Below are 23,754 nucleotides of genomic sequence, written 5' to 3' on the forward strand. Positions count from 1 at the left end.
CTGGTCTAGGCCAAGATGTGTGGTCTTTTGACTCCAGTTGTGGGATTCAAATATGTGAACAACCGGTTCTCTATGTGCATGCCGCTTCTGGAAGTCCATTATGGGCCTGGGCGACAAAAAATTAGCTATTGGTCCTGCCGAACTGATGCGAACTGGTTAAATTCCACCAGTGTTCCACTCCTAGAATTCCCTAGCCCGCAGTTATACTATCTCCTCTACAATCCATGGTCCCCCTCCCAATAACAATATATGTAGCTTTTTACTAACAAAACGTATGTAAATATGACGAATAGAGTTTCTATACATAAAAAAGTTTCTCCGATATAGACCATTCTTCTTGATAAAAGGGAAGTTTAAATTTTATCTCCAAATTTGCTACTGGTTTCCTTTCCAGTCCAAATCTGGCTTCCACGCGCAGAAATTATGCATTCCAAAAATCAACGCCTATTTCCAGAAAAGACTTCTTTGGGATGCCGGGGGGGGGGAAATCCGGGTGAATAAGAAAAAAAATTACACCACCACATCGCAATTGTGCAAAGCCCACAGTAACACCACCAGAACGCTCGGCTTTCGTTTTCATCACAATGAGCGGCGTTAACTCAACCCGGAAGCTAAGCCTTTGTTTTCGATCTGGAAGCGTCTGAAGGATCTGAGGTTACGTCTCGTTTCCTGTTTGGGAGTCGGCGGTCGGCGATATCTTCTATTTTCTATGGCCGGTGCCCGGGCGCTGGGCGAAAGTGGCGGGGGTGGAGTAGCCGCCATGGACTATTCAGTACACGAGGCTTGGAATGAAGCCACCAACATTTACTTACTGGCGGTGCTGGCCAGCTTGGCCCTGTTGGTGTACGCCCGCAGGTGGGAATCTCAACGGGGAAGGAAGTGACTCCTACAACTGCTATTTGTATATTGTTTAGGAATACGTAAGCGTCTTAGCCCGGTAGATCATTACACTTTTCTGTCTAGTGTAGGCCGAGAGAAACCACTTTTTGCTGAATTCTGATTGGCAGATTAGATTTTCTAATTAACGGTTTATCGAATGATGGGCTGCTTTTCAAAGGTAATTCCTAGATAATAGATAGTAGAAATTCGCGGTATTGCTTCTGGCAATAACGTTGCAAACTTTCAGGTCGTGTAGCTAGGCTTGCAAATTTTATTTTATTTATTTTTATTTTAATTCCATTTATATCCCGCCCTTCTCCGAAGACTCAGGGCGGCTTACAAACTTAGCAGTTACCAATTGCTGTTACGTCAGCAATTGGTTATCTCGAGATTTAGGTCCATGCTTCTAGGCTAATAATTACAAACTCTGACAGCGGCAACAAAACAGGAACTTACTTCTGTGAATAAAATGGGTTTTATTTATTTAGGGATTTGGAGAAAGGATGTCAGAGAGAAATATATTGTGTTCATATGCCTGCCTATTCTGGTTCTGTCTCAGCACTTCACGTCTCACCATGTAGTATTAAGCAACCCCTTTCTGTCATTGCATTTTTATGAGGATGATGACTAATTTTTGTTCAAATAAATGTCCCAAAGTTGCTTTTTCAAAAGGCAATGCTGAAGGACCATTGGGACAACCATTACCTGGATGACAGAATCTCCATAGATATGTTCAAATAAATGTTTATTATGAGTATTGCATGACTGTTTTCAATTGTTGAATTAGTTGCTGCCTAAGGGTTCAGAGTTTTGCAACTTTCCTTATTTTTTCAATAGCTAGGATAAGTGTGGTTTAGCTAATATTAAAAACAAACTTCAGAAAAATAAAAACTCATCATTATTGCTATTGTGTTAAAAATCTCTTTGAAAGAAACTATATACGTTTATCAATAACAGAAACATCTGCAAGATTTTTAAAATACTTCATGCATCTTATCTTATCTGCAATCTGATAAAATCTAATTAATATTGATCCCTCACTGAGTTTTAGAAGAAAGAATAAATTGTGTGTATGAAAGACTTAGGACAATTAGGGACATATGAAATTTGCACTGGATAGTTCTTAATTTACAAACTCCATTTCTGAAACACTGCATATTAGCTCTTCCTTTTGAAAAGCCTTAGGTACTAGCTATTTGAATATCAGCTAAAGAAGCAGACATTGCCTTGCTGTAATTGAAAAACTTTGCAGGACTGATCTGTACAATGACTGATCTGTACAAGCTGATACAGCTAATTTACACTGGCTTTCATGTCCATGCTGAGTACAACATCTAACTACTGAATCTACTATGCATTTCATATTTAGGTGAACACACAGGGTCTTCACAGGACATAAATCTCTGTTAGGGGCCTCTGCATGAAATATGGTATTAGAATGCAGTGAGCAGGAACCCTTTCTATTATGTGACATTTAAACATTCGTAGCCTAATTTCTTTCGGTGATGGTAACATTTGCTTTTTCAGGAAATTGGAGATAATCATTGCCACTGCTAATTGAAATTCAAATTGTATTTCTTTTCCTTTGCTGTAGAAATTAAGACAGGTTGCCAATTTCATTTACCATTAAGGGAAACATCTGTTTTTGTATTACTTACATTTTTAAAATTTCTTTTGGGCTTCAGAAATAAGAGGAAGATTATGAGGATTTTTACATTACCTCCAACTGTAGAAATATCATCTGAACCAAATTTTTATGACAGCATGAAAAAAGTCCGTCTTCGGCAGCAATTAGAGATGTATTCTATTGGTAAGTAAAATATATTTACTTTGAGACTATTAAGTTTTGGGTAAGCTATAAATCCCATTTTTTTTAAAAAGGAATTTGATACTAAATATATATGTTGAAATATAAATCTGACTCCTAACATTTACATGGCTTGAAGTTACTATTATTCTTAATGTAAAAATATTTAATGCTCCAGGGTTGTGATTGCTTTGCTTTTCTACTCATGGAACTGTAATGTGTATGGATCATGGAGGTAATAAAATCTATTAGATTGCAGGCTTACTAATGATCCTTGATCCATACTCTACATTTTACGCTGATCAGAAATGTACAATAGCACAGCTGAATCTTCATGTATTTCTCATGCTTTTCTTCCTATTCTGTTTATTTGCATTATTGGGATGGTATTATTCTTTATAATATGGTTCTGAGAAATGGATGTTAAAATGTCATCAGACAGAAAGATCTCTAGAAGATCTAAAGATTTCTAGAAAATACCTGAATTGGATATTCATAAAATGTTGAAATATCTAGTCCTCCCAATTAGGTTTCTATCCATGTTCTTTTCTAGAATTCTCAATTTCTCCTGTATCTCTACCCCCAGTACCTAGCGTTTTGTGTATGCTTAATCATTGGACTCTTTGGAAATGATTACTCCCTGAGACTTGTGAGTGATGGTGATAAAGTATGTGCAAAACTGTTTATCTTTGTAACAGTGGTGCCATTTGGGCTGCAAAAGGAATAAGACTTAGGGAATGAGATTGCTGTTAGTTATTCCTATTACAGTACCGAGTAAAATGTTCTGTTTTCCAAGGTACTCTGATCCCCATGATGGAAACAAAAAAAGAACAAAGTACAATCAAATCTAGGGAGGTTAGTCTCCCAGGAGCAGTTATCAAAGATGTTACTGAGGGGCTTATTAACATAATTAAATCCACAGATTATTATTCCTTTCCTATTCCCCATCCATGGAATCGCAAAGACCTTGAAAACAATATCAAGAGACTGTGGACAACTAGGCATGAAAGTCAAAGAAATAAGTGCCTAGCTGGTGTTCTCACACCCAGTGAAGATATGCAGGACTTTTGAAACAAACCATTCAGGATGGTGCTATCAAGAGAACTTTGGATTCTTATACCATGGCCTACAATACCTACCTGAGGGGCTTCTGGCAGGGAATGAGATACACCTCACAAGAACGGGGGAGAATATCTTAGGAAACCTATTGGCTTTCCTTATCCATAAGGCTTTAAAGTAAAACTGGAAGCAGAGGGAGACAAATTTTTAGAAACTAATTCCAAGCACAAATCTCAAATCAACCAAATGTTTAAAAAGGGGAAACTCAGACACAAAACAGGAGAAGTAGAAAATAAACACAGCATTAGCTATAAAGCTGATGCTGGTACACTAATACTCAAAGTATGAGAAACAAACAGAGTGAACTTGAAATTCTAGTATAGAAGGCAGACGTGACATCACCAGCATTATAAAACTTGGTGGGGTGAAATTTATGACTGGAATGTATAGCTAGAAGGATTCAAACTGTTCAAAAGAAACAGACCTAATAATAGAGGAGGTGGAGTTGCACTATATATAAGAAATAACCACACTTCTTTAGAAATGCATCACAACAGTGATGAAAATCTCAAAACCATTTGGATTAATATAAAAGGAAAAAGGAATGCCATAAGTATATATAGTAGTATGCTACTAGTGAATACTAACCAAATAGAGGAAATAGATGAATTGTTTGCTAATCAGTTAGCTACTAGAACTATATAAAAACCTAATTCATAAGCTACAACCACTAATAGCACATGACCTTGTTTCTCAGTTAAGAGGCCTTGCAATTGCTTCCTAAGCATGGTTTGACAAGGACTGTGTAGAAGCCAAGAAAGCTCTCCTACCTTGGCATATAAAACGCACAAAACTGAGGCTGAAAATGGTAGTAAAACAAGTCTTAAAGATCTTATACCACCGGAAAGCAATTTCGCTTGCAAGGTGCCATGCACTTCCATTGGCTGTCCTGCATGGCAAATATAAAAAGATACCATTGATTGAAAGATTTTGTGGCTCAGGAAAAGTGGGTCAGGAGAGATGGGGACTATTGGACATATACTCCTTTGAAGCTCATTTTATAGAGATATTAAAAAATCATGTTTTCCCAATAATCAATAGATATCCTGGCTATTCCAGCACTACTTATCTCCAGTGGCTGCTTAAGGATGAACAGACTGTGATTACATGCAGGTGGTTAGATTCTGTGCAGCAGCACTGGGAATTTGTCTGAAACACATGATTAATCCATTTTACACACAGCAGCAAACCCCTTTGCATTACTACTCTTTTGTATTGTAGTATTTAATGACTGTGGGCCTCACAGTTTAAAGATTGATATTATGGTATAGTTAGGCCATACTGTGTTTTGCTCGTGTTTAACTGACAGATTGGATACCAAATTGTGATTTTAAGGTGCTGGTTATCACCTATAAAGCCCTACATGGCCTGGGTCCGGGGTATTTGAGGGAACACCTGCTGCCGGCATCAAATGCCCTTCACCCTGTGCGCTCCCACAGGGAGGGTCTCCTCAGGGTCCCACCGGTAAGAGATTGCCGGCGGGTGACACCCAGGGATAGTGCCTTCTCAGTGGGGGCGCCTGCCCTCTGGAACCAGCTGCCAGTGGAGCTGAGGACTGCCCCCGACCTCCGATCATTCCGCCGGGGCCTGAAGACCTGGCTCTTTGAGCTCTCGGGCCCAGGCTGAGGAGAAATTTATTTTAATTGGGGTTTTTAATTGTACAGGGTTGATTTAATCTTTTTTAAATTGGTTTTTAACTTTTGTATGGTTGATTTTTAATTCCCTGTAAACCGCCCTGAGTCCTCAGGGAAAGGGCGGTATATAAATGCAATAAAATAAATAAATAAATAAATAAATAAATAAATAATATTGATTTTAATCTGTTATTTATTATTTTATTCTAGAATGTTTAACTGGATATTCCTTCAGTGTTTTGAACTTGCTCTAGTTTCTGGTTACTGGCTGTAATAATAAACATTGACTTGTAGTTAGCCACAATGTGCAGGATGCACACCACAATAGTAATGGGAGACTTTGACTACCCTGACATCAGCTGGGAGACAAACTCTGCACCTAGTGGAAAACTAAACAGATTCCTGATGTCTCCCAAAAGATAGAGAAGGGAACTAGAGAGTCAACCATACTGGACTTAATTCTCACTAACAGATATGAAATGATAAAAGGGTTTGAAGTTACAGGAACCTGGGGGCTGGCGAGCACCATGTGATATTGGAATTCAGTGCAAGCTCAGGCAATAGAGCAAAATCAAACTAGAGTCTTGAACTTTAAGAAAGCTGATTTCAACAAAGAGTGCTTGGGAAGGATTCCAGGAATGGAAATCCTTAAGGGAAAAACAATTCAAGAAGTTTGGGAAACTTTAAAAAGTGAAATTATAAAAACTTAGTCTAGCACAATACTACCAGAGAAGAAAAATAAAAAGATCATGGTTGCACAAAAAACGTTCTGATAAAAGGACAAATATAAAAAGTAGGAAGAGGGGCATATAACCAAGGTAGAATATCAACAGATAACCCCAAACTGCAAAGATGAAAACTAAAGCTTACAATGAAAGCTGGGAGGATTCTGAAAAAAGGTAAGCAATGAATCTGCAAACACCTAGGGACAAACAAAGTTATAACCAAAAGTCTATATTTTGTCAAAAATAGATCAGACAAAACTTACTACACTTTTGGACAAAGTGTAGACCAGTGAAATGCTATAGATATAATTTACTTAGATTTTAGTAAGGCATTTGATAAAGTAGACCACAATCTTCTCTTTTTTAATACAGAAAAAAATGAGTTAGACAATATCATCATTTGAATTCATAACTGGCTGACTAACCACACTCAATATGTAGTTATTAATGGAACCCATATCTACATAGAGGGAAGTACCTACAGTACCCAGTACTCTTCAATGTCTTCATAAATGATCTAGATGAGGGAATAGAAGGGGAACTCATCAAATTTGCAGACAACACTAAACTGGCAGGAATAGCCAACACTCCAAAAGATAGCCTCAAGTTCCAGAAGGAACTTAACAAACTTGAACACTGGGCTTTATCCAGCAAAATGAAATCCAATGGAGAGAAAAGTAAGGTTTCACACTTAGGCAAAAAAACTCAAATGTACTATTGTAGTATAGGTGGTACTTAGCTCAATAGTAAGAGGGATCCCTGTGAGAGGGATCTTGGAGTTGTAGTGGACAATCACTTAAATATGAGCCAACAGTATGCTGCAGCTGCCAAAAAGCCAAAGCAATTCTATGCTGTATTAACAGAAAGATAGAATCAAGATCATGTGAAGTGTTAATACCATTTTATAAAGCCTTAATAAGATCACACATGGAATACTACTGCATCCAGTTTTGGTCATCAGAATATAAAAAAGATGTTTTATTTTTATTTTTATTTTTTTGAGAGTGCAGGGAAGAGCAACAAAGATGATTAGGGGACTGCAAGCTAAAACATGAAAAACAGTTGCAGAAATTGCGTATGTCTAGTCTAATGAAAAGAAGGACTAGGGGTAATATGATAGTAGTGTTCCAATATCTAAAGGCTGCCACAAAGAAAACGGGGTCAACCTATTCTCAAAAGTACCTGAAGGCAGGATAAGAAGCAATGGATGGAAACTAATCAGGGCGAGATCCAACTTAGAAATAAGGAGAAATTTCCTAACAGTGAAAATATTGAATCAGTAAAACTGTTAGCTTTTACAAATTATGGGTGCTCCATCACTGGAGATTTTTAAAGAAGAGATTGGACAACCATTTGTCTAAAATGGTACAGGGTCTCCTGCTTGAGCGGGGTTGGACTAAGACCTGAAAGGTCTTTCCAGTCCTGTAATTGTATTAAGTGAGGTTTGTATAAAGCTAAGTCTTAAACAGCTAATTGGAAGTTTAACTGTGCCTCCATATAACTAAGGTCTAGAAATATTTTTATGATATAAACAGGGTGATTAAAGGATATGACCAGTTCACTTAATCAATATAAGATAGTTTTGTCTATTTTCTGCCTATATTTAAGTGAAAACTGATTTTCAAACTCCAGTTTACAAAATTAAAGCAATTTGAGTTTTTTTAATGTAAGTAACTTCTTTTTGGTTCTTAGAGTAGGTGTGTTTCTATTATATCCCTGTTCTGAAAATATAAAAAGATTGCATGTATATTATTAAAATCAAACCTAACAGTAAATTGATGCTCCAACTAAACAATATATTTTTATTCTTATATAGTTTATAACTGTTGAAGATCTTAGGCTTACTCCTGCTATTATGTACTATAATTCAGTATTGAACAATAGAACTCTCTTTGTGATTAAAAATGTATATTTGGTAGTTGTGAGAAATGATTAATTTTGGTCCAAAATGTTGTATTGGAAACTAATAAACTTGCACTGTAGTTTATTTCAACGAACACAGGATTTTATCTCTCAATAAAGATTTAGAAAGCAATACCATGTATGTTTATTTGGTGTAAGCCTTATTGATGCTGTGTGGATCACTTTGTAGTAAATACATTAATATCTAAATGTATTTATTTTCTAGCAAGGAAATATGACCACCAGCAGCAACCACAGAAACAGACAGATAGTGTACAGCTTTTGGTGGAATGAAGTTTTGAATATTTGAAGTGCTGAGGATGCCAGAGCATTGATGATAATCATTTGCAGTGCAACTTTAATGGTATATAATATTTTTAAAAATGTGCACTAATTGCATAAACTATGTTTTGACTATAGGCTCTGAATTTGTGTGTTACTCTATAATGGTTCTCTAACATCAGAAAAATACAGTAATCTATTCGTCTTATTTCTTAATTTGTATTTATTCCCAATAAAAATATGAGCTCACATGAGCACGGAGATGATCACTGCAGTTCCTACAGTTGTTTCAAGTCTTCATTTAAAGCAGGATAGAGGCACATACTATGATGTGGCATAATGCTACAAGTAATTCAACTGCTTCTATAAAAGAACAGTTTCATTTAGTGGGACTTTTAAAAAACACTGCACTCAGTGAGGCAGATATATTGAATTGTAATGTGCAACTGAATATACATAAAAAGATGAAAAGTGTAGGGAAAGTATTTCTGTATACAGCAATTAGAACAGAAATTAGAGTAAGGAACAAACAGTCCATTCTATCAGTATGATGAAAAAGAATATTTTTGTATTTATCCTTTTAATTGTTTCCCTTTTATTCTCTATTGAATTCTGAAATTATAATTTCTTTAAGAAAACTTCATCTGATAAATGACTATATACGGTAGTAGTTTGTAGTATTTTATGAGTGGGGCGCAACCTAACACTTTTGACCTACAAATGGAATGCTAAAAGAAGATTATATAAGGTGGAATTCAGATAACAGCACTATTTTTGTCGGTGAAGACTAGACTTATAATGGATAAATATTATTTGTTGGTTTATCAAATACATCAAGTGAAGTTAACAGTGGAAATAGAAAATCATTAAATGCTTAAATATTTGCAGTATATTTTATTTTGGCATGTCTGAAAATTTGAAAGTTTTAATTGTATTTTAATTTACATCTTAAACATGGACAGTATTTTTTTCAATAACGGACAATAATTTTGCCTATTAAATGGCCAGTTCTAATACATTTGTCATCTCTCTCTTTCTCTCCTAATGTCTTTGTAAGTTTAACTTCTGAATATAGTATTAGTTGCTAAATTTTGCAATCACTAATTCCATTTCTGAGACTCTTTGGGTGCAGCAATAAAATAATTGTTACACCGAAAAGCGATTGACCAATTAGATTGCAGAAAGGTTAGATTACAGAAAGTAATATATTTTTTCATACTGTTTTGATAAGTACCATGTAATTATTCTTATGAGGATTTCTTTCTGTATTCTTTTGTAGTATAGTCCAGATGTCTTAAATCTTCATACATATACTAGTGTAATCATAAAAGATGCCTGTCATACTATTAAGAAATGATGCTCACATTTGAAGTTGCAAGAATTGTCCCCCACTTGCGCTCTTTAGTGTAAGGTATTAACTTTATGAGCCATCTGAACAATGTAGTAGAAATAGAAGACATGTGAGATAAATACATTTGTCATGGTTGACCTGATCTGTACACCTTGCTAGGTTATGGTGTTTGTTTCTCTAGTTGTCTTCGAGTTATGTCAAAATACATCCTGTATTTTACTAAAGTACATCCTTTTATGTTCTGTATGTGATATATTTGAAAATAACACCACTTTCCTTTTACCATTAAATCCGTTATATACCACGTTAGCTGTGTGTTCTTGTGAAAGTCTTCATGGCCCCTGTGTATAAAATATTTTTTACAAAAAATAAAAATATTTAAAATGTGATACGTGTGAAATGTATTTTTCAGTACAGATATTATGGGAGTTGCTATGCATAATTTTATTTCATTACAATTTTCTGTTGATATATTAATAATTATTAGCCAGACACCGCATTTAGCGAAATCTTTGCAACTGTTAAATACACACGTTTTTCCTTTACTGGACTTTCACAAGTCTTTAGTTAGTATATACTCTGTACATTTGAAAAATTCAAGACTTACATAACAATTGTATTATATGCCTTCTCATATAACAAATTGGAAAAGTATCAGGAGACAGTTGTTCATTTCCTCCAGTAGGAACAGTTGCACCATTCTTTCAGGAAATAAATTTATATAAAGAGTAAAAGGAGAAACATCTAGATTATTGAAGGAAGTGATGCTGACACCTTAATAAAAAGAGTACTGTCTTTTTAAAGTTAAGGCAGGCTGCATTCCTATGAAATGAATGACAATAGCTTTTGGCATGCCAAATAGCAAAAACATTTTCTCTTTTTAGTCTTTAGGTAAAAACTATTTTTACCAATTCCAGAAAACATTGTTAAACTTAATGGAACAGAACTGGGGAGTAGAAACTTAAATCCATTATTTTTCTCTAGGATTTGTTACGTTAGGTTTTAAAAATATCAAAAGAAAAATCCAACAATATAGCTGGGATTAGTAACAAATTAACATAACAATTTTCCAACAATTTGCATGCAGGTTTCGCTATTAAGGCAACAGCTTTGTCTTTCCCAAATCACCTTGCTGAATTATTATAGAGCTTTTGTTTATTCAACTCAGTGCCATTTCCCCAGTGCTAATGACAAAGGATATCTTTTTTTAAGAAAAGAAATGGTGGTGAAACTGGACTGGTGGGCTTATGGTAAAATAATACTCTTCAATTCAGATGACCCTACTCTTAAATCGAGAGAAGAGTTAGAAACAGAGGGTTATGCCTGTCATTGGTTTACATATGAATTTTAAACTAGATAAAAAATTATGAGTTTGATAGTTGTTTGATGTTAATGTTTTATTCTACTGCAAGTCGGAAATCAATGTCTCCCCCCCTCTCCCTCACTTTCCTTTCCATTTTTTCCTCCACATTGTATCCTATTTGCTTTGTATTTTGTATTTTACTCTATAATTCAATAAAATGTATTAAATATAAAAAAATAAAAATAAAAAATGGAGGAGACAAAGGATATCAGAAGATATTTTTGAATGAACCATTTGTGGGATTGGTGTGGTTGAGATGGTGAATTTATACGGTCCATTTTATAAAAATGTTGATTACATCTTTTTAAATGTATTTTCCAGGCAGGGAGTCTGATTTTCTTATCTCCTAACAGACCAAAAGTTGTCTATTTGCAATAGCACAGGAAACTTGTGTTACTACGATAGTTGCCTCACAAATCACTTGTGGGTAAGTGCAATTTAAGGTACCTAACTTGTGTTACATATCTATTTCTCATTATTACTTTTGTTTTAAATTACAAATTATATTATCAGTTGGTTTATTAGGTGTACTTGTCCATTTTTTCTATGTTAGCAATATATCAGAAACAAAAGGAAGTAGCAGATAGTAGTTCAACACATTCCACAATAATAATTTAACTACTTTTATACTAGTGGATAAAACTACTTTTATACTACTGGTTTTTATCTGAAATATTTAAAATGCTTAAAAACAACACTTAAATTGGGATTATTGCAAGTTTCATCTCCTTTGTGGATATGGAAGGAATGTTCTTGAGATCTGGATTTTGCTGTTTTCTTTTGGCAATTTCTGGTTTTATCTTGCAGATTAAAAAAAGTATAGTCTATCTTAAGATTTTGTCTCAAAAAAGGTTGTGTACCTGCTTTCACCACTTGCCTGTTTTAAAGCATATCACCTATTAAAAAGCAAGAGAAGAATAGTATTTGGTGATCTCATTAAAACATTGTATTGAAAATGTGAATTAAAATTTAGCAATAACATCTGGGAAAATTTTTATTGACTAAAAGGTGTATGCGATGGGAATTACTTAAAGATACATAGGAAAAATGGTGAATCAAAACCATAATTAGAATATTTGGATTTCACTGGATACAGATAGGCAAGAAGTAAAATGTTGACAATATAATGGATATCACACATTCCAAATGATTTTAATTTTTAGATTTAATCATTCTGGTAACATAAAAAAAACTGAGTTTCATTTTCTTTAATTTTCACATATGTGGTTTTTATATCACAGGACCTCAATGAGTAGAGTTTTGAAGCATTTCTATAGGAGCATTAGAATTGGGGCGAAATGAGTAATGGCTAAATTCTTGATTTGGTTTTGACAGCATGATATGTGAAGCCAGTCACTGAAGCATGTAAGCTTAAGTTTATTATTCAGTGTTGTGTAATCTTAGCAGTCTGGGGCTTTGCCAGCAGATTCATGATTAATTAAATGGTAATTAACTGAAAAGATTGGCATACTTGGGAATCAACTGTAAGCTTTTCTTTCAGGTCCTTGTTATTCACTCTCATAGTGAGCTGGGGTAGGTTGGACTGATTACTTTGGGAGCAAAATGGAGTAATCTAGAAAGATAACAATTTTTTTTCAGGTAGAAGTAGGAATCTTAAAATGGGTTTTTTCCTTCACAAATTATCTATCTGCTAAATGGGAAAGAAAACTGTATTATCTGTGCTTAAAACAGCTTCTTCTAGCAGGTGCATTCAGGTATTGAAGACACCTGTTGGCATTCTCCCAGATTCTTTAAGAGGGTGTGTGTGTGTGTGTGTGTGTTAATAAACGGCTATTTCTTCAGATCCGCAGCGTTTTGAAAAGGCGACTCAGGTACTGGGTTAAAAGAAAAAAACCGCCAGTTCAACTTCTCGGTTGCATTTCCTGACCCTTTGCACCAAGCGTCCAGAGTGAGATAGTCCCGCTTCTCCAGGTAGAAGATAGAGGGCACTGGTGTCCAGGCTCTTGCTTTAGGCGCTCTTTCTCTTGTCGGAACGTAGAGAAATGCGCTTATGGCAAGTCCTTGCAATACTGCATTACGGTCAGCAAAAAGTTATGCTAAAGGGGACTTAGTTTTTCCTCTCCCTCTCACTTTTGTTTCTCCAATCTCTTATTTAAAACAAGTTAAAAGTTATAGGAAGTCTCAATCCCTCCAATGGCTCCTTTAACTCTCGTCATTCAACTGCAGCCTTGCAGGTATCGAAGTCGCATTTTATACGACTGGGGGGGAAAAACTAGGATGTCTGAGAATAATATCCTAAGACTGTTTCCTAGCCAGGTGCTGATGCGGACATAAAATCCTCGATTTCTTAAAACAATTTCTGGGGTCAGGTTTTCTTCCGCTTTGCGGTAGAAAGAGCCAAAAGCGGAAGTATGAACTGTGGGCCTTCTCGATCTTCTCCTTCCTTCACTTCCGTTGGGCATTTTATTTATTTATTTTTTTCGTTTGATGTGTATCCGGGTCCTGCCGGCGTGCTTAGCGGCTGTACTTAGCGGAGAGCGAGTAGACGAGACGCCGGGTTCAGCGAGCGCGTGGCTGGAGGGTGAGTAAATAGAACTGACCGGCCAGGCGCGCGCACGCCCGAACAAACGGCTTTTGCATTTGCGTCTTCTCCGAGCCGTCCGTAGGAGGTGGCGAAGGGTTTGCGCTGGAAATCAGCATGTCTCCGTCCTATTTGCGATGACCTGAAGTCCCGCGGATACTGACTGGTCTGTTGTCTACAGGCATTGCCCACATTCCTTTTTTTCTTTACAGGCCACGCTTTCTTCTGTCCGCCTGCCTGATTCAGCTTCTTGTGCGTAGAAAGATGAAAACAAGCCCAGCTTTCTCTAGAGGGAAGGTGGCTTGCTTGTTGCATTTCCAAACCCTGACAAGCGTTTGATATTCATGAAGCGTATTTAGAGTGTCAGACAGTAGCCAGTTTTACTGGATAATTGTTGGGTATAGTAAGGATTGTGCCAATAGAAAAGTGCTGTGAAAAGCGGGTGCTGAATCGACGTTGCCATTTGGCTTCTCTCACCCAGGTGATAACAAAATAAAAAATGGGGAAGTAGCATTCTTGTGTTGAAGCAAATGCATTTTCCATGCAGTTCTTGTCCTTTCCGGGGAAAGGGGGGGATCGGAACTTTCTGTTATACTGCTCTTTTGTTTGGTTTGCTATTAAACATGCATACCTAGTGCTTTTGTTATCGTCTTGGTTCACTTTATGCACAGTTTATAGATCTCCCAATCTTACGGCTTTAGTGTAATCCGGGCCTTAAGCAATTAGTCCGCAGGATCTGATGTTGAGGAATCACATGATCAGCCTGTACTGTACTCCTGCTTTAAGTGAATCGCAGAGAAGAAAAAAAGCATTTGTTAAGAGACGAATGCTTATAGCCGAAAATTAAAATGACTGTTGTGAGGTGGATGTAAATTGGGGATCCAGACCGACATTTCTAATAAGATGTTCCCTCTCCAAGAATGGCACTTTTATTTTTAAATTAGACTTTCTTTGGAATAAGCACACTTTAAATGATTTTACACGGATTTAAATTTCTGACTGTGAGCAGAACTGTTTATTTTTCATTTCTTGAAAATGAAAGTGTTATAAATGGACATCTAATTATTCAATTTTACACAATGAAAAAAACCACCAACTATTATCAAAGGAGAAATTTTATATTACAGACCTTCTAGTCACAGAATGCTACTTCTATTGGTTGTACAGGGGCATGTTAATCTCATGCACAAGGGTTTTACCACATGACTAACAAAGCAAAATAGAATTGGGGGCAATCAAATTGAGACTTTTGTATGAGGTGAGGTGAGGTAGGTTTTGTTTTGTTATAGTCTGTTCAGAAATGTTAATGCCAATTGTTTGAAATCTGATGATACTTTAAATCAAACATAAAGGAAAATTAAATTCATCTAAAGTAAAATAGTTGAGGTTAATAGTTGTGCAAATATATTACCAAAAAGTTATTTAACATAAATTTTATAACATAAGAAAAATAGGCTTGAAAGGACTATGCACTATTCAGGAGCATGAACAAATAACTTCTCTTCAAATTGTTAGACCGTATACATCTTTTGCAATATTTTTTTCAACATGCTTTTTCAAAACTTCTGGCTATCTCCCATGGTTTGTTTTTTTATGCATTAGGAGATAATTGGGAACAAAGTTTCAAAGCAGATACAGAAAGCTTACTAAAGGAATAGGTCTTTAGTGGTAACTTCAAAAAGAAGTGCTTTGTTCTTACATTTAAACATTTCCCAGCACCTCTTTCAAATGTTTTACACAATGTTAATGCAAGTAACAGAGGCATCTACATCTGTTTTCAGTCATTAAATTATAACAACTGAATGCATAACTGAAGCATGAAAATAACCATACAGAGAATCATAGCTTTTACAGAATTTTAGGAATTGCCTTTCCTAAAATAACTTCATATCACCAGGGATAGTTTTGAAGGTAGTTTTGTTATCAATATCTTACCTATATTCAGTTTTGAAGAACTTTTTTACTTCTTAGCTACTTTGGGCCTCTTTGTTGGGAATGATGCTAGCGCTTAGTGTGATGTATTTGAAAATCATGCCAGTTAAATATGAGCAATAGAATAAGACTCAAGATTGCATATTCCCCATTCTCTAGAGGTGAGAGAAAGATAACTGTATTGGGTACAGTTTGAAGTGTTGGCTATGACCTTTAAAGCTCTTATTAGCATAGATCCAAACTACCTGATAAATCATCGTGTCCCATTAGCACAAGCCCGCCCCATTTGTGCCAGCAGAGACGACCTACTTTGGATCCTGTTGGTCAAAGAATTTCGACTACTGGGATTCAGAAGAGCCTTCCTTGCTGTAGTGCCTGCCCTATGGAACATTCTTCTCTCCAAGGTGAGATCTTCTCCACCCTCCTATATAGAGCCTGAAGACCTGGTTCTGCTGGTTAGACTGGGACCCAGTGGGGGGATACTACACTAAATTTGATAGCAGACACGACCTCCTCCCTCATTCCTTGCTTCTCTACGTGGTCATCTTTTATTCTCGTATCACTATATTCACATTGTTTTCATTTTCATTGTTTATTATTCCATTACTTTGGTACTGTTATCTTTACACTTCACGAATGAAGGCAAATATACATATCCTAGAATAATGATGCAAAATAGAATTTGGGTCAGTCACCAGGACCAGAGATTTATTCTACTGACCTTTCGGACCCATGCTGGAGCCCATCTTCAGGGAATTTCTCTACTGGAATATGTGCTTTAGGCTATTCTGTGAGTTGTGTGTATGTGTTGCCTTCCTATTGGTTGATTGGTGTGTTGATAGGTGGCGATTGGCTATCATTTCCTTGGGCTGCCAAGCCCCGACTCCTAAGTATTTGATAGGCAGGTAGTAATTCAGCACTCCTGTTAACTGACAAGAGGCCCGTTGGGAAATACCCTGAAGATGGGCTCCAGCATGAGTCTGAATGCTTGGAAGAGTAATTCTCTGGTCCTGGTGACCGACCCAAATTTGATTTCACACTTCTTTTCATTTCTCTGTTTTATTACAGTATGGCTGCCTAGTATAGCCCCATGGAAGAATAGGTCACAAATAATAAATTAATTAATATCTGCCACTTTACTGTCTGTCCTTATAGTTTGGAATTGCTGTTTGGAACTCTTGCAATATTCTAGCATTAATCATCTGGAATAATTTGATTTTTGTCCGTCATCTCGCTTACCTCTGATTTTAGACTATGAACTAAAGGACAATTATTGATCAGAACATAAATTTTTGACCATTCTTATTGTTTTATATTGTGAACACTGTCCATTTAATCATATTCTCTGCTTTCTAATAGTAATGCCTGTCATTCTGTTTGCTTTTCATCCAATTGTATAGAAAGATGCATTTTCCTTTGAATATATTTGTGAATGAATGAATTGTTCTGTATCAATTGTCTATAGTACTAAATAGAAATTTTAGAGTGTGTCTGGATATATTTATGTCTATTTTGAGGTGTACTCTAAGGCATTCTTCATTTAATAGAAACCAGAATCTTGATGCCAAAATGGATTTCCATTCTATTGGCATATTTCTGAAACTTGTTATTCTGTGCTGGCTTTGTTTATGCTTGACTTACTAGTTTAGAACTTACAGTTTTGGAAATTTCTTCTTTGTTTAAAATAAGCTTTCTACAGTTTTCTATTGGCATCGATGATGGAGTTTAAAGTTTAGTAGACATGGGGGAACATCAAGACAAGAGAGATATTAGAATTTTTAATTTTGCAAAAGGACTTATTCTTGATTATTTAAAAGGGAATAGAAGTATAAAAGTTATTAATGTAATGATCATTAGTATTAATGCAACTAATCTGTGTTGAAAAAGTCTATAGTTATATGGCCATCCCTCTCAAATATAACTCTGGGCTACTAACAGTGAAGAAAAACAAGATAAAATCTTTAAAACTAAATAATTAGTAACCTATGCAGTAGCTAAGATAAAAACAACCCAATAAACACAAGCACAATATAAACTTAACCACACACATAGATCCTAAGGTAACCAAACTAGGTATTCAAGGCCTTAGGAGAGTTAGTAGGGTTGAGGCAAGTCTGTTCTCTGGAAGACTATGTTCCAAAGAATGACCCCCAGAAAAGACACTCTTCTTGGATGCAGCCAAATGATTAGCTGCTAGTATTTAAGGAAATATCTTTTACATATTTTCATTTTTGTTTGCATATCATTCTTTATTTCTATGCAGTAGTGAAAAATAAATTAATTTCTAATCTTCAGACGATTTTCATTTTTGATGGATAAGATTTTTATTGGACAAAGCAAAATAATTTTAAAAAATTTAAATCAGGTTTTCTAGTTGTATTTCTTTTTTTATAATGTTTTATTGATTTTCTAATTATATTTATTTAAAAAGCAACATGGCAGCTGAGTTAATCGATAATTCAATGACATACAAGTATCTTTAGTACAAGTCTCAAACTACCACATTAAATATTTTCTCTTTTCCCCTTAGTATTTACTGTCTCGTGTTTAAACTAATACAATTCTTATTATATTAGTTAAATAAAAATAATTTTCTTACATTTATCAATAATTTTTAGTTTATACATATCCTGGTTATTTTAACGTTCAGTCTTCATAGACAATGTCCTAACTAGTTTTTCCCAATTTTTAGTTTCCCATTAATATTTAAATTTAACATTTAATATTTATAATTTCCAAGTTTTAAGTAATCCAGGTTCCCTTTATCACAATTCATCACAAAGTCTAATATTCAGGATACACATCTTATCTATTTGAATATATTTTATTTCTCACCATCTTACATCATCTAATTAATAATACAGTATAACATTCTTATTTTCTATTAATTTCCAAATATCTTAAATTTAGTAACCAAAATTTCTCATTTTAACATCATACTTCCTCTTTTTTCTCTTAATGTCTACTATCTCATATTTAAGCTAGTACAGTTCTTATTATATCAGTTAAGTAAAAACATGTTTATTACATTTATCAATAGATTTTTAACACACACACACACACATATATACAGTGGGACAAAAAAGTATTTAGTCAGCCACCAATTGTGCAAGTTCTCCCACTTAAAAAGATGAGAGAGGCCTGTAATTTTCATCATAGGTATACCTCAACTATGAGAGACAAAATGGGGGGAAAGAATCCAGGAAATCACATTGTAGGATTTCTAATGAATTAATTTGTACATTCCTCTGTAAAATAAGTATTTGGTCACGTACAAACAAGCAAGATTTCTGGCTCTCACAGACCTGTAACTTTTTCTTTAAGAGGCTCCTCTGTCCTCTCATTACCTGTATGAATGGCACCTGGTTGAACTTGTTATCAGTATAAAAGACACCAGTCCACAACCTCAAACAGTCACACTCCAAACTCCACTATGGCCAAGACCAAAGAGCTGTCGAAGGACACCAGAAACAAAATTGTAGACCTGCACCGTGCTGGGAAGACTGAATGTGCAATAGGCAAGCAGCTTGGTGTGAAGAAATCAACTGTGGGAGCAATTATTAGAAAATGGAAGACATACAAGACCACTGATAATCTCCCTCGTTCTGGGGCTCCACGCAAGATCTCACCCCGTAGGGTCAAAATGATCACAAGAACAGTGAGCAAAAATCCCAGAACCAGCAGAGAGCTGGGACCAAAGTAACAAAGGCTACCATCAGTAACACACTACGCCGCCAGGGACTCAAATCCTGCAATACCAGATGTGTCCCCCTGCTTAAGCCAGTACATGTCCGGGCCCATCTGAAGTTTGTTAGAGAGCATTTGGATGATCCAAAACAGGGTTGGGAGAATGTCATATGGTCAGATGAAACCAAAGTAGAACTTTTTGGTAAAAACTCAACTCCTCGTGTTTGGAGGAGAACGAATGCTGAGTTGCATCCAAAGAACACCATACCTACTGTGAAGCATGGGGGTGGAAACATCATGCTTTGGGGCTGTTTTTCTGCCAAGGGACCAGCATGATTGATCCATGTAAAGGAAAGAATGAATGGGGCCATGTATCGTGAGATTTTGAGTGAAAACCCATCAGCAAGGGCATTGAAGATGAAATGTGGCTGGGTCTTTCAGCATGACAATGATCCTAAACACACCGCCCGGACAACGAAGGAGTGGCTTCGTAAGAAGCATTTCAAGGTCCTGGAGTGGCCTAGCCAGTCTCCAGATCTCAACCCCATAGAAAACCTTTGGAGGGAGTTGAAAGTCCATGTTGCCCAGCAACAGCCCCAAAACATCACTGCTGTAGAGGAGATCTGCATGGAGGAATGGGCCAAAATACCAGCAACAGTGTGTGCAAACCTTGTGAAGATTTACAGAAAACGTTTTACTTCTGTCATTGCCAACAAAGGGTATATAACAAAGTATTGAGATGAACTTTTGTTATTGACCAAATATTTATTTTCCACCATAATTTGCAAATAAATTCGTTAGAAATCCTACAATGTGATTTTCTGGATTCTTTCCCCCCATTTTGTCTCTCATAGTTGAGCTATACCTATGATTACAGGCCTCTCTCATCTTTTTAAATGGGAGAACTTGCACAATTGGTGGCTGACTAAATACTTTTGTGTCCCATTGTATCTTAATTACTTTTACATTCAACCTTTATAAACAAATCAATATTCAAATTTAACTGTTAACATTTATACTTCCACGTTTTAAATAACCAGTTTTCTTTGCCTCAGTTCATAACAAAATCTAGTATTCAAAGTACACTTCTTGTCTATTTGAGTATATTCTATTTTAATCCTCACTAATAAGTCAAAACCACAGTTTTCTTCAGCCTTATTTTAGCTTGCTTTCTTTGCCAACTCGCCTTCCATATCCGTGCTTTTAAGTCATCAAATAGATCTCCCTCTGTTATTATATATATATTGTTTGAGATAAAAGAGGCTACCCAGTTGCCATTTTTTTGGAAGAGCTAACCAATTGTCTCTCTATTTTTCCATCTTAATGTAGTTGTCCTGAAATGTTTAGCTTCCCTTCAGTCTGTTCTTCTTGATCCTCAGGTTTCTTCTGGTTTATATAGAAAGTCTTTTCCATTTTCAGTGTTGTCAGTCCCTTTTCTGGGTTTTCCATTAACAGTGTTTGTTGATCAGTTGAATCTTCTATCATAGTATTTGATTGTTCCACTTCTATTATATTCTGTGTAGTTGATTCTTTAGTTATTATCAAAGTTTGGGTTTGTATATCTAGGCTGACATCTTGTTCCTTTTTGTAGCTTCTTATTTCATCAGAAACTGTAAGAATAGTTTCATAAATTGCTTTCAACATAAAGAGAATCTGTTCCTGATCTTCATCCATGTTTTCTTATTAATGTGTTAAAAGCTTTACAAGCAGAGAATGAAATTAATTTTGTCATTGAGTATAGAACACAGGTGGGCTTCTCACAGGTGATATCTGTCAATGTTGCAAAAGTCTTATCTATAGTCTGTGCTTCAAGCCAAGTCTCTTTTAGACAATAACAAGTTGTAATACCAGGTTTAGCCACAAGGTGTCGCCCATACCATTTAAGATTTTTTTGAATCCAAAATTTTTATAAACATGTAGTTCTGATCTCTTTGCAGTGTTTCAATATGGAGAATGTTTTGTAAGAATATTTTGCTTGAAAGATAATTTTACATTTAACAGTTAACAGAAGGCCTCTGATCATTTTTTTATCTAGATTTTTTATAGGGTTAGGGAGGGGGGTGGGTGATAAGGGTTGTCTGGCCTTGGGGGGTGGCCAATCAACCATGGTTCAGGCCGGACTTGGGTCTGACCGCGCGGCGGGAGAACGGGGTGTCGCTGTCTCCGGAGCTCACGAGCGGGTCGTGGGATTACCAATTCCCACGACGGGGAATGGCAGCAGGCGGATAGACAGGGGGCCGTATCGCTACCGGGAGGGCCATCTCCGCTACTTGCAAGCGGTGAGGCGCTCCGACCCTCTGCTTCTTCCCCGAGGTTCCGGGAGCGAGGATGTGCAGCCTCCTGAGCTCCGGCTGGTGTATCTGAATGCCAGGTCCGTGGTTAACAAAGCTCCCCTCGTTAGGGATTTAGTTGAGGGTGAGCATGCGGACCTGGCCTGCATCACGGAGACCTGGTTGGGCCCAGAGGGTGGGGTCCCTTTGGTTGACATCTGCCCACCAGGCTTCCGGGTGCTGCACCGGCCAAGAGCTCAAGGTAGGGGTGGGGGAGTGGCGGTTATTATTAGGGAGACCTTATGTCCGCGGGAGACCACCGTTTCTCAGATAGTCGGGTGTGAGTCTCTCTTTGTGAGATTTGGTTCTGGGGCGCAGTTGGGTTTGCTGCTGACGTACATTTCGCCTAGTCGTACAGCGGCAGCCCTGCCCGAGCTGCTCGATATCCTCTCAGGGTTGGTGGTTGAGTTTCCCAAACTTATAGTTTTGGGAGACTTCAATCTACCATCCCTGGGAGGCTCATCTGAGCTAGCTCGGGAGTTCATGGCTTCCATGACGGCCATGGACCTGACGCAAGTAATTTCTGAACCAACTCATGAGGGAGGCCACACTCTTGACCTGATTTTTTTATCTAGACGGTGGTTGGATGATCTTGGTGGGGGCTCTCCATTTATTATGCCCCGGTCATGGACCGATCATCATCTCCTGCGGATGGTCTTCCGTTTTGCCACCCCCCGCCGTGGGGATACGGAACCAATTAGATGGTACCGCCCCAGACGCTTAATGGATCCTGATAGATTCCAAGCGGCGCTGGGGTCCCCACCTGCCTCCATTGCTCACAGCTCGGCGGATGCCTTAGTGGAAACCTGGGAAAGGGCAGCCACTGAGGCACTTGACCGGGTTGTGCCCTTGCGGCCCCTGACCCGGCGCAGATCCCAGCGAGCTCCATGGTTCTCCGCGGAGCTCCGGGAGATGAAGCGTCGGAAACGGGGCCTAGAGAGCTGTTGGAGGTCGAGCCGATCCGAACCCGACCGGTTGCGGTTAAGAACCTATATTAGGTCTTATCTCGCAGCGATGAGGGTGGCGAGGTGTAATTACTTCTCTACCCTCATTGCGTCCGCAGATAATCGCCCGGCCGCCCTGTTTAGGGTGACTCGCTCACTTCTTAATCAGGAGGTGAGGGAGGATCCCTTGCAGGGTCGTGCCGAGGAATTTAGTCAACATCTGTCGGATAAAATCGCTCGGATTCGGACCGGTTTGGACTCCAGCTGGGCAGAGTCAGGCGATCAGGACACGGACGGTCTTGTCAATGTTATCTGGGAAGAGTTTGATTCTGTGACCCCTGATGAAGTGGACAGGATTATGGGGAGGCTGAGCTCCTCCACATGTTTGTTGGACCCGTGCCCTTCCTGGCTGGTTTATGCAGCTAGGGAGAGGACACGAGGCTGGCTCCAGGCGGTTATATCTGCTTCTTTGAGTGAGGGTTATTTCCCCACCGTCTTGAAGGAGGCGGTTGTGAGACCTCTCCTCAAGAAGCCTGCCTTGGACCCAGCTGTATTGAACAACTTTCGTCCAGTCTCCAACCTTCGCTTTCTTGCGAAGGTTGTTGAGAGTGTGGTGGCGCATCAGCTCCCTCTGGTCCTGGATGAAGCGGATTATCTGGACCCTTACCAATCGGGTTTCAGGCCCGGGTACAGCACGGAGACGGCATTGGTCGCTCTGGTGAATGATCTCTGGAGGGCTCGGGACGGGATATTCCTCTGTCCTAGTCCTATTAGACCTCTCGGCGGCTTTCGATACCATCGACCATGGTATCTTGCTGCGGCGTCTCAGGGGATTGGGAGTGGGAGGCACGGTTCTTCGGTGGTTCTCCTATCTCCTGGGACGTTCGCAGTCGGTGTTGGCAGGGGGGCAGAGATCGGCCCCGAGGTCTCTCATTTGTGGAGTTCCTCAGGGGTCGGTTCTCTCGCCTCTCCTGTTCAACATCTACATGAAACCGCTGGGTGAGATCATTCGTGGTTTTGGAGTTGGGTATCATCAATATGCCGATGATACCCAACTTTTCTTTTCGACCCCAAACCACCCCAGTGATGCCCTCGCTGTGATGTCCCGTTGCCTGGAGGCGGTTCGGGTCTGGATGGGGAGGAACAGACTTCAGCTCAACCCTGACAAGACTGAGTGGCTGTGCATTCCGGCATCCCGGGACATTCAAGATGTTCCATCTCTTTCTATGGGGGGTGAGCTCTTACCCCCCGTGGATA

The 23,754-nt window shown here is 37.9% G+C and overlaps 2 protein-coding genes across 17 annotated transcripts in view; both read left to right on the forward strand.

Moving 5' to 3' along the window:
• The first annotated feature begins 678 nt into the window (after positions 1–678).
• Positions 679–10,008, forward strand: SMIM19 (small integral membrane protein 19). The gene is made up of 3 exons (XM_081343359.1): positions 679–855; positions 2,565–2,689; positions 8,293–10,008. The coding sequence occupies exons 1-3, from the start codon at positions 710–712 to the stop codon at positions 8,358–8,360; spliced, it is 339 nt and encodes a 112-aa protein (XP_081199485.1). The 5' UTR covers positions 679–709; the 3' UTR covers positions 8,361–10,008.
• Positions 10,009–13,445: 3,437 nt separating this feature from the next.
• Positions 13,446–23,754, forward strand: part of SLC20A2 (solute carrier family 20 member 2) — a 93,897-nt gene continuing 83,588 nt past the window's right edge. For 15 of the 16 annotated variants that reach the window (XR_014028484.1, XR_014028485.1, XR_014028486.1 and 12 more), the window contains exons 1-2: positions 14,042–14,085; positions 15,807–15,940. The gene's annotated coding sequence lies outside the window, so the exon portion shown is untranslated. Of the gene's footprint in view, positions 13,605–14,041; positions 14,086–15,806; positions 15,941–23,754 lie in introns of those variants that run through there. The other variant, XM_081343837.1, reaches the window with a different exon arrangement.

The sequence above is a fragment of the Vipera berus genome (assembly GCF_964194415.1).
Source record: "Vipera berus genome assembly, chromosome: Z".
NCBI classification, from domain to species: domain Eukaryota; kingdom Metazoa; phylum Chordata; class Lepidosauria; order Squamata; family Viperidae; genus Vipera; species Vipera berus.

Excerpts from the sequence above, each read along its gene's own strand:
- SMIM19 (XM_081343359.1), top strand. The coding sequence starts at position 710 with ATGGCCGGTGCCCGGGCGCTGGGCGAAAGTGGCGGGGGTGGAGTAGCC. Across the intron at positions 856-2,564 it reads CTGTTGGTGTACGCCCGCAG|AAATAAGAGGAAGATTATGA; the intron begins GTGGGAATCTCA and ends TTTGGGCTTCAG. Across the intron at positions 2,690-8,292 it reads ATTAGAGATGTATTCTATTG|CAAGGAAATATGACCACCAG; the intron begins GTAAGTAAAATA and ends TTTATTTTCTAG.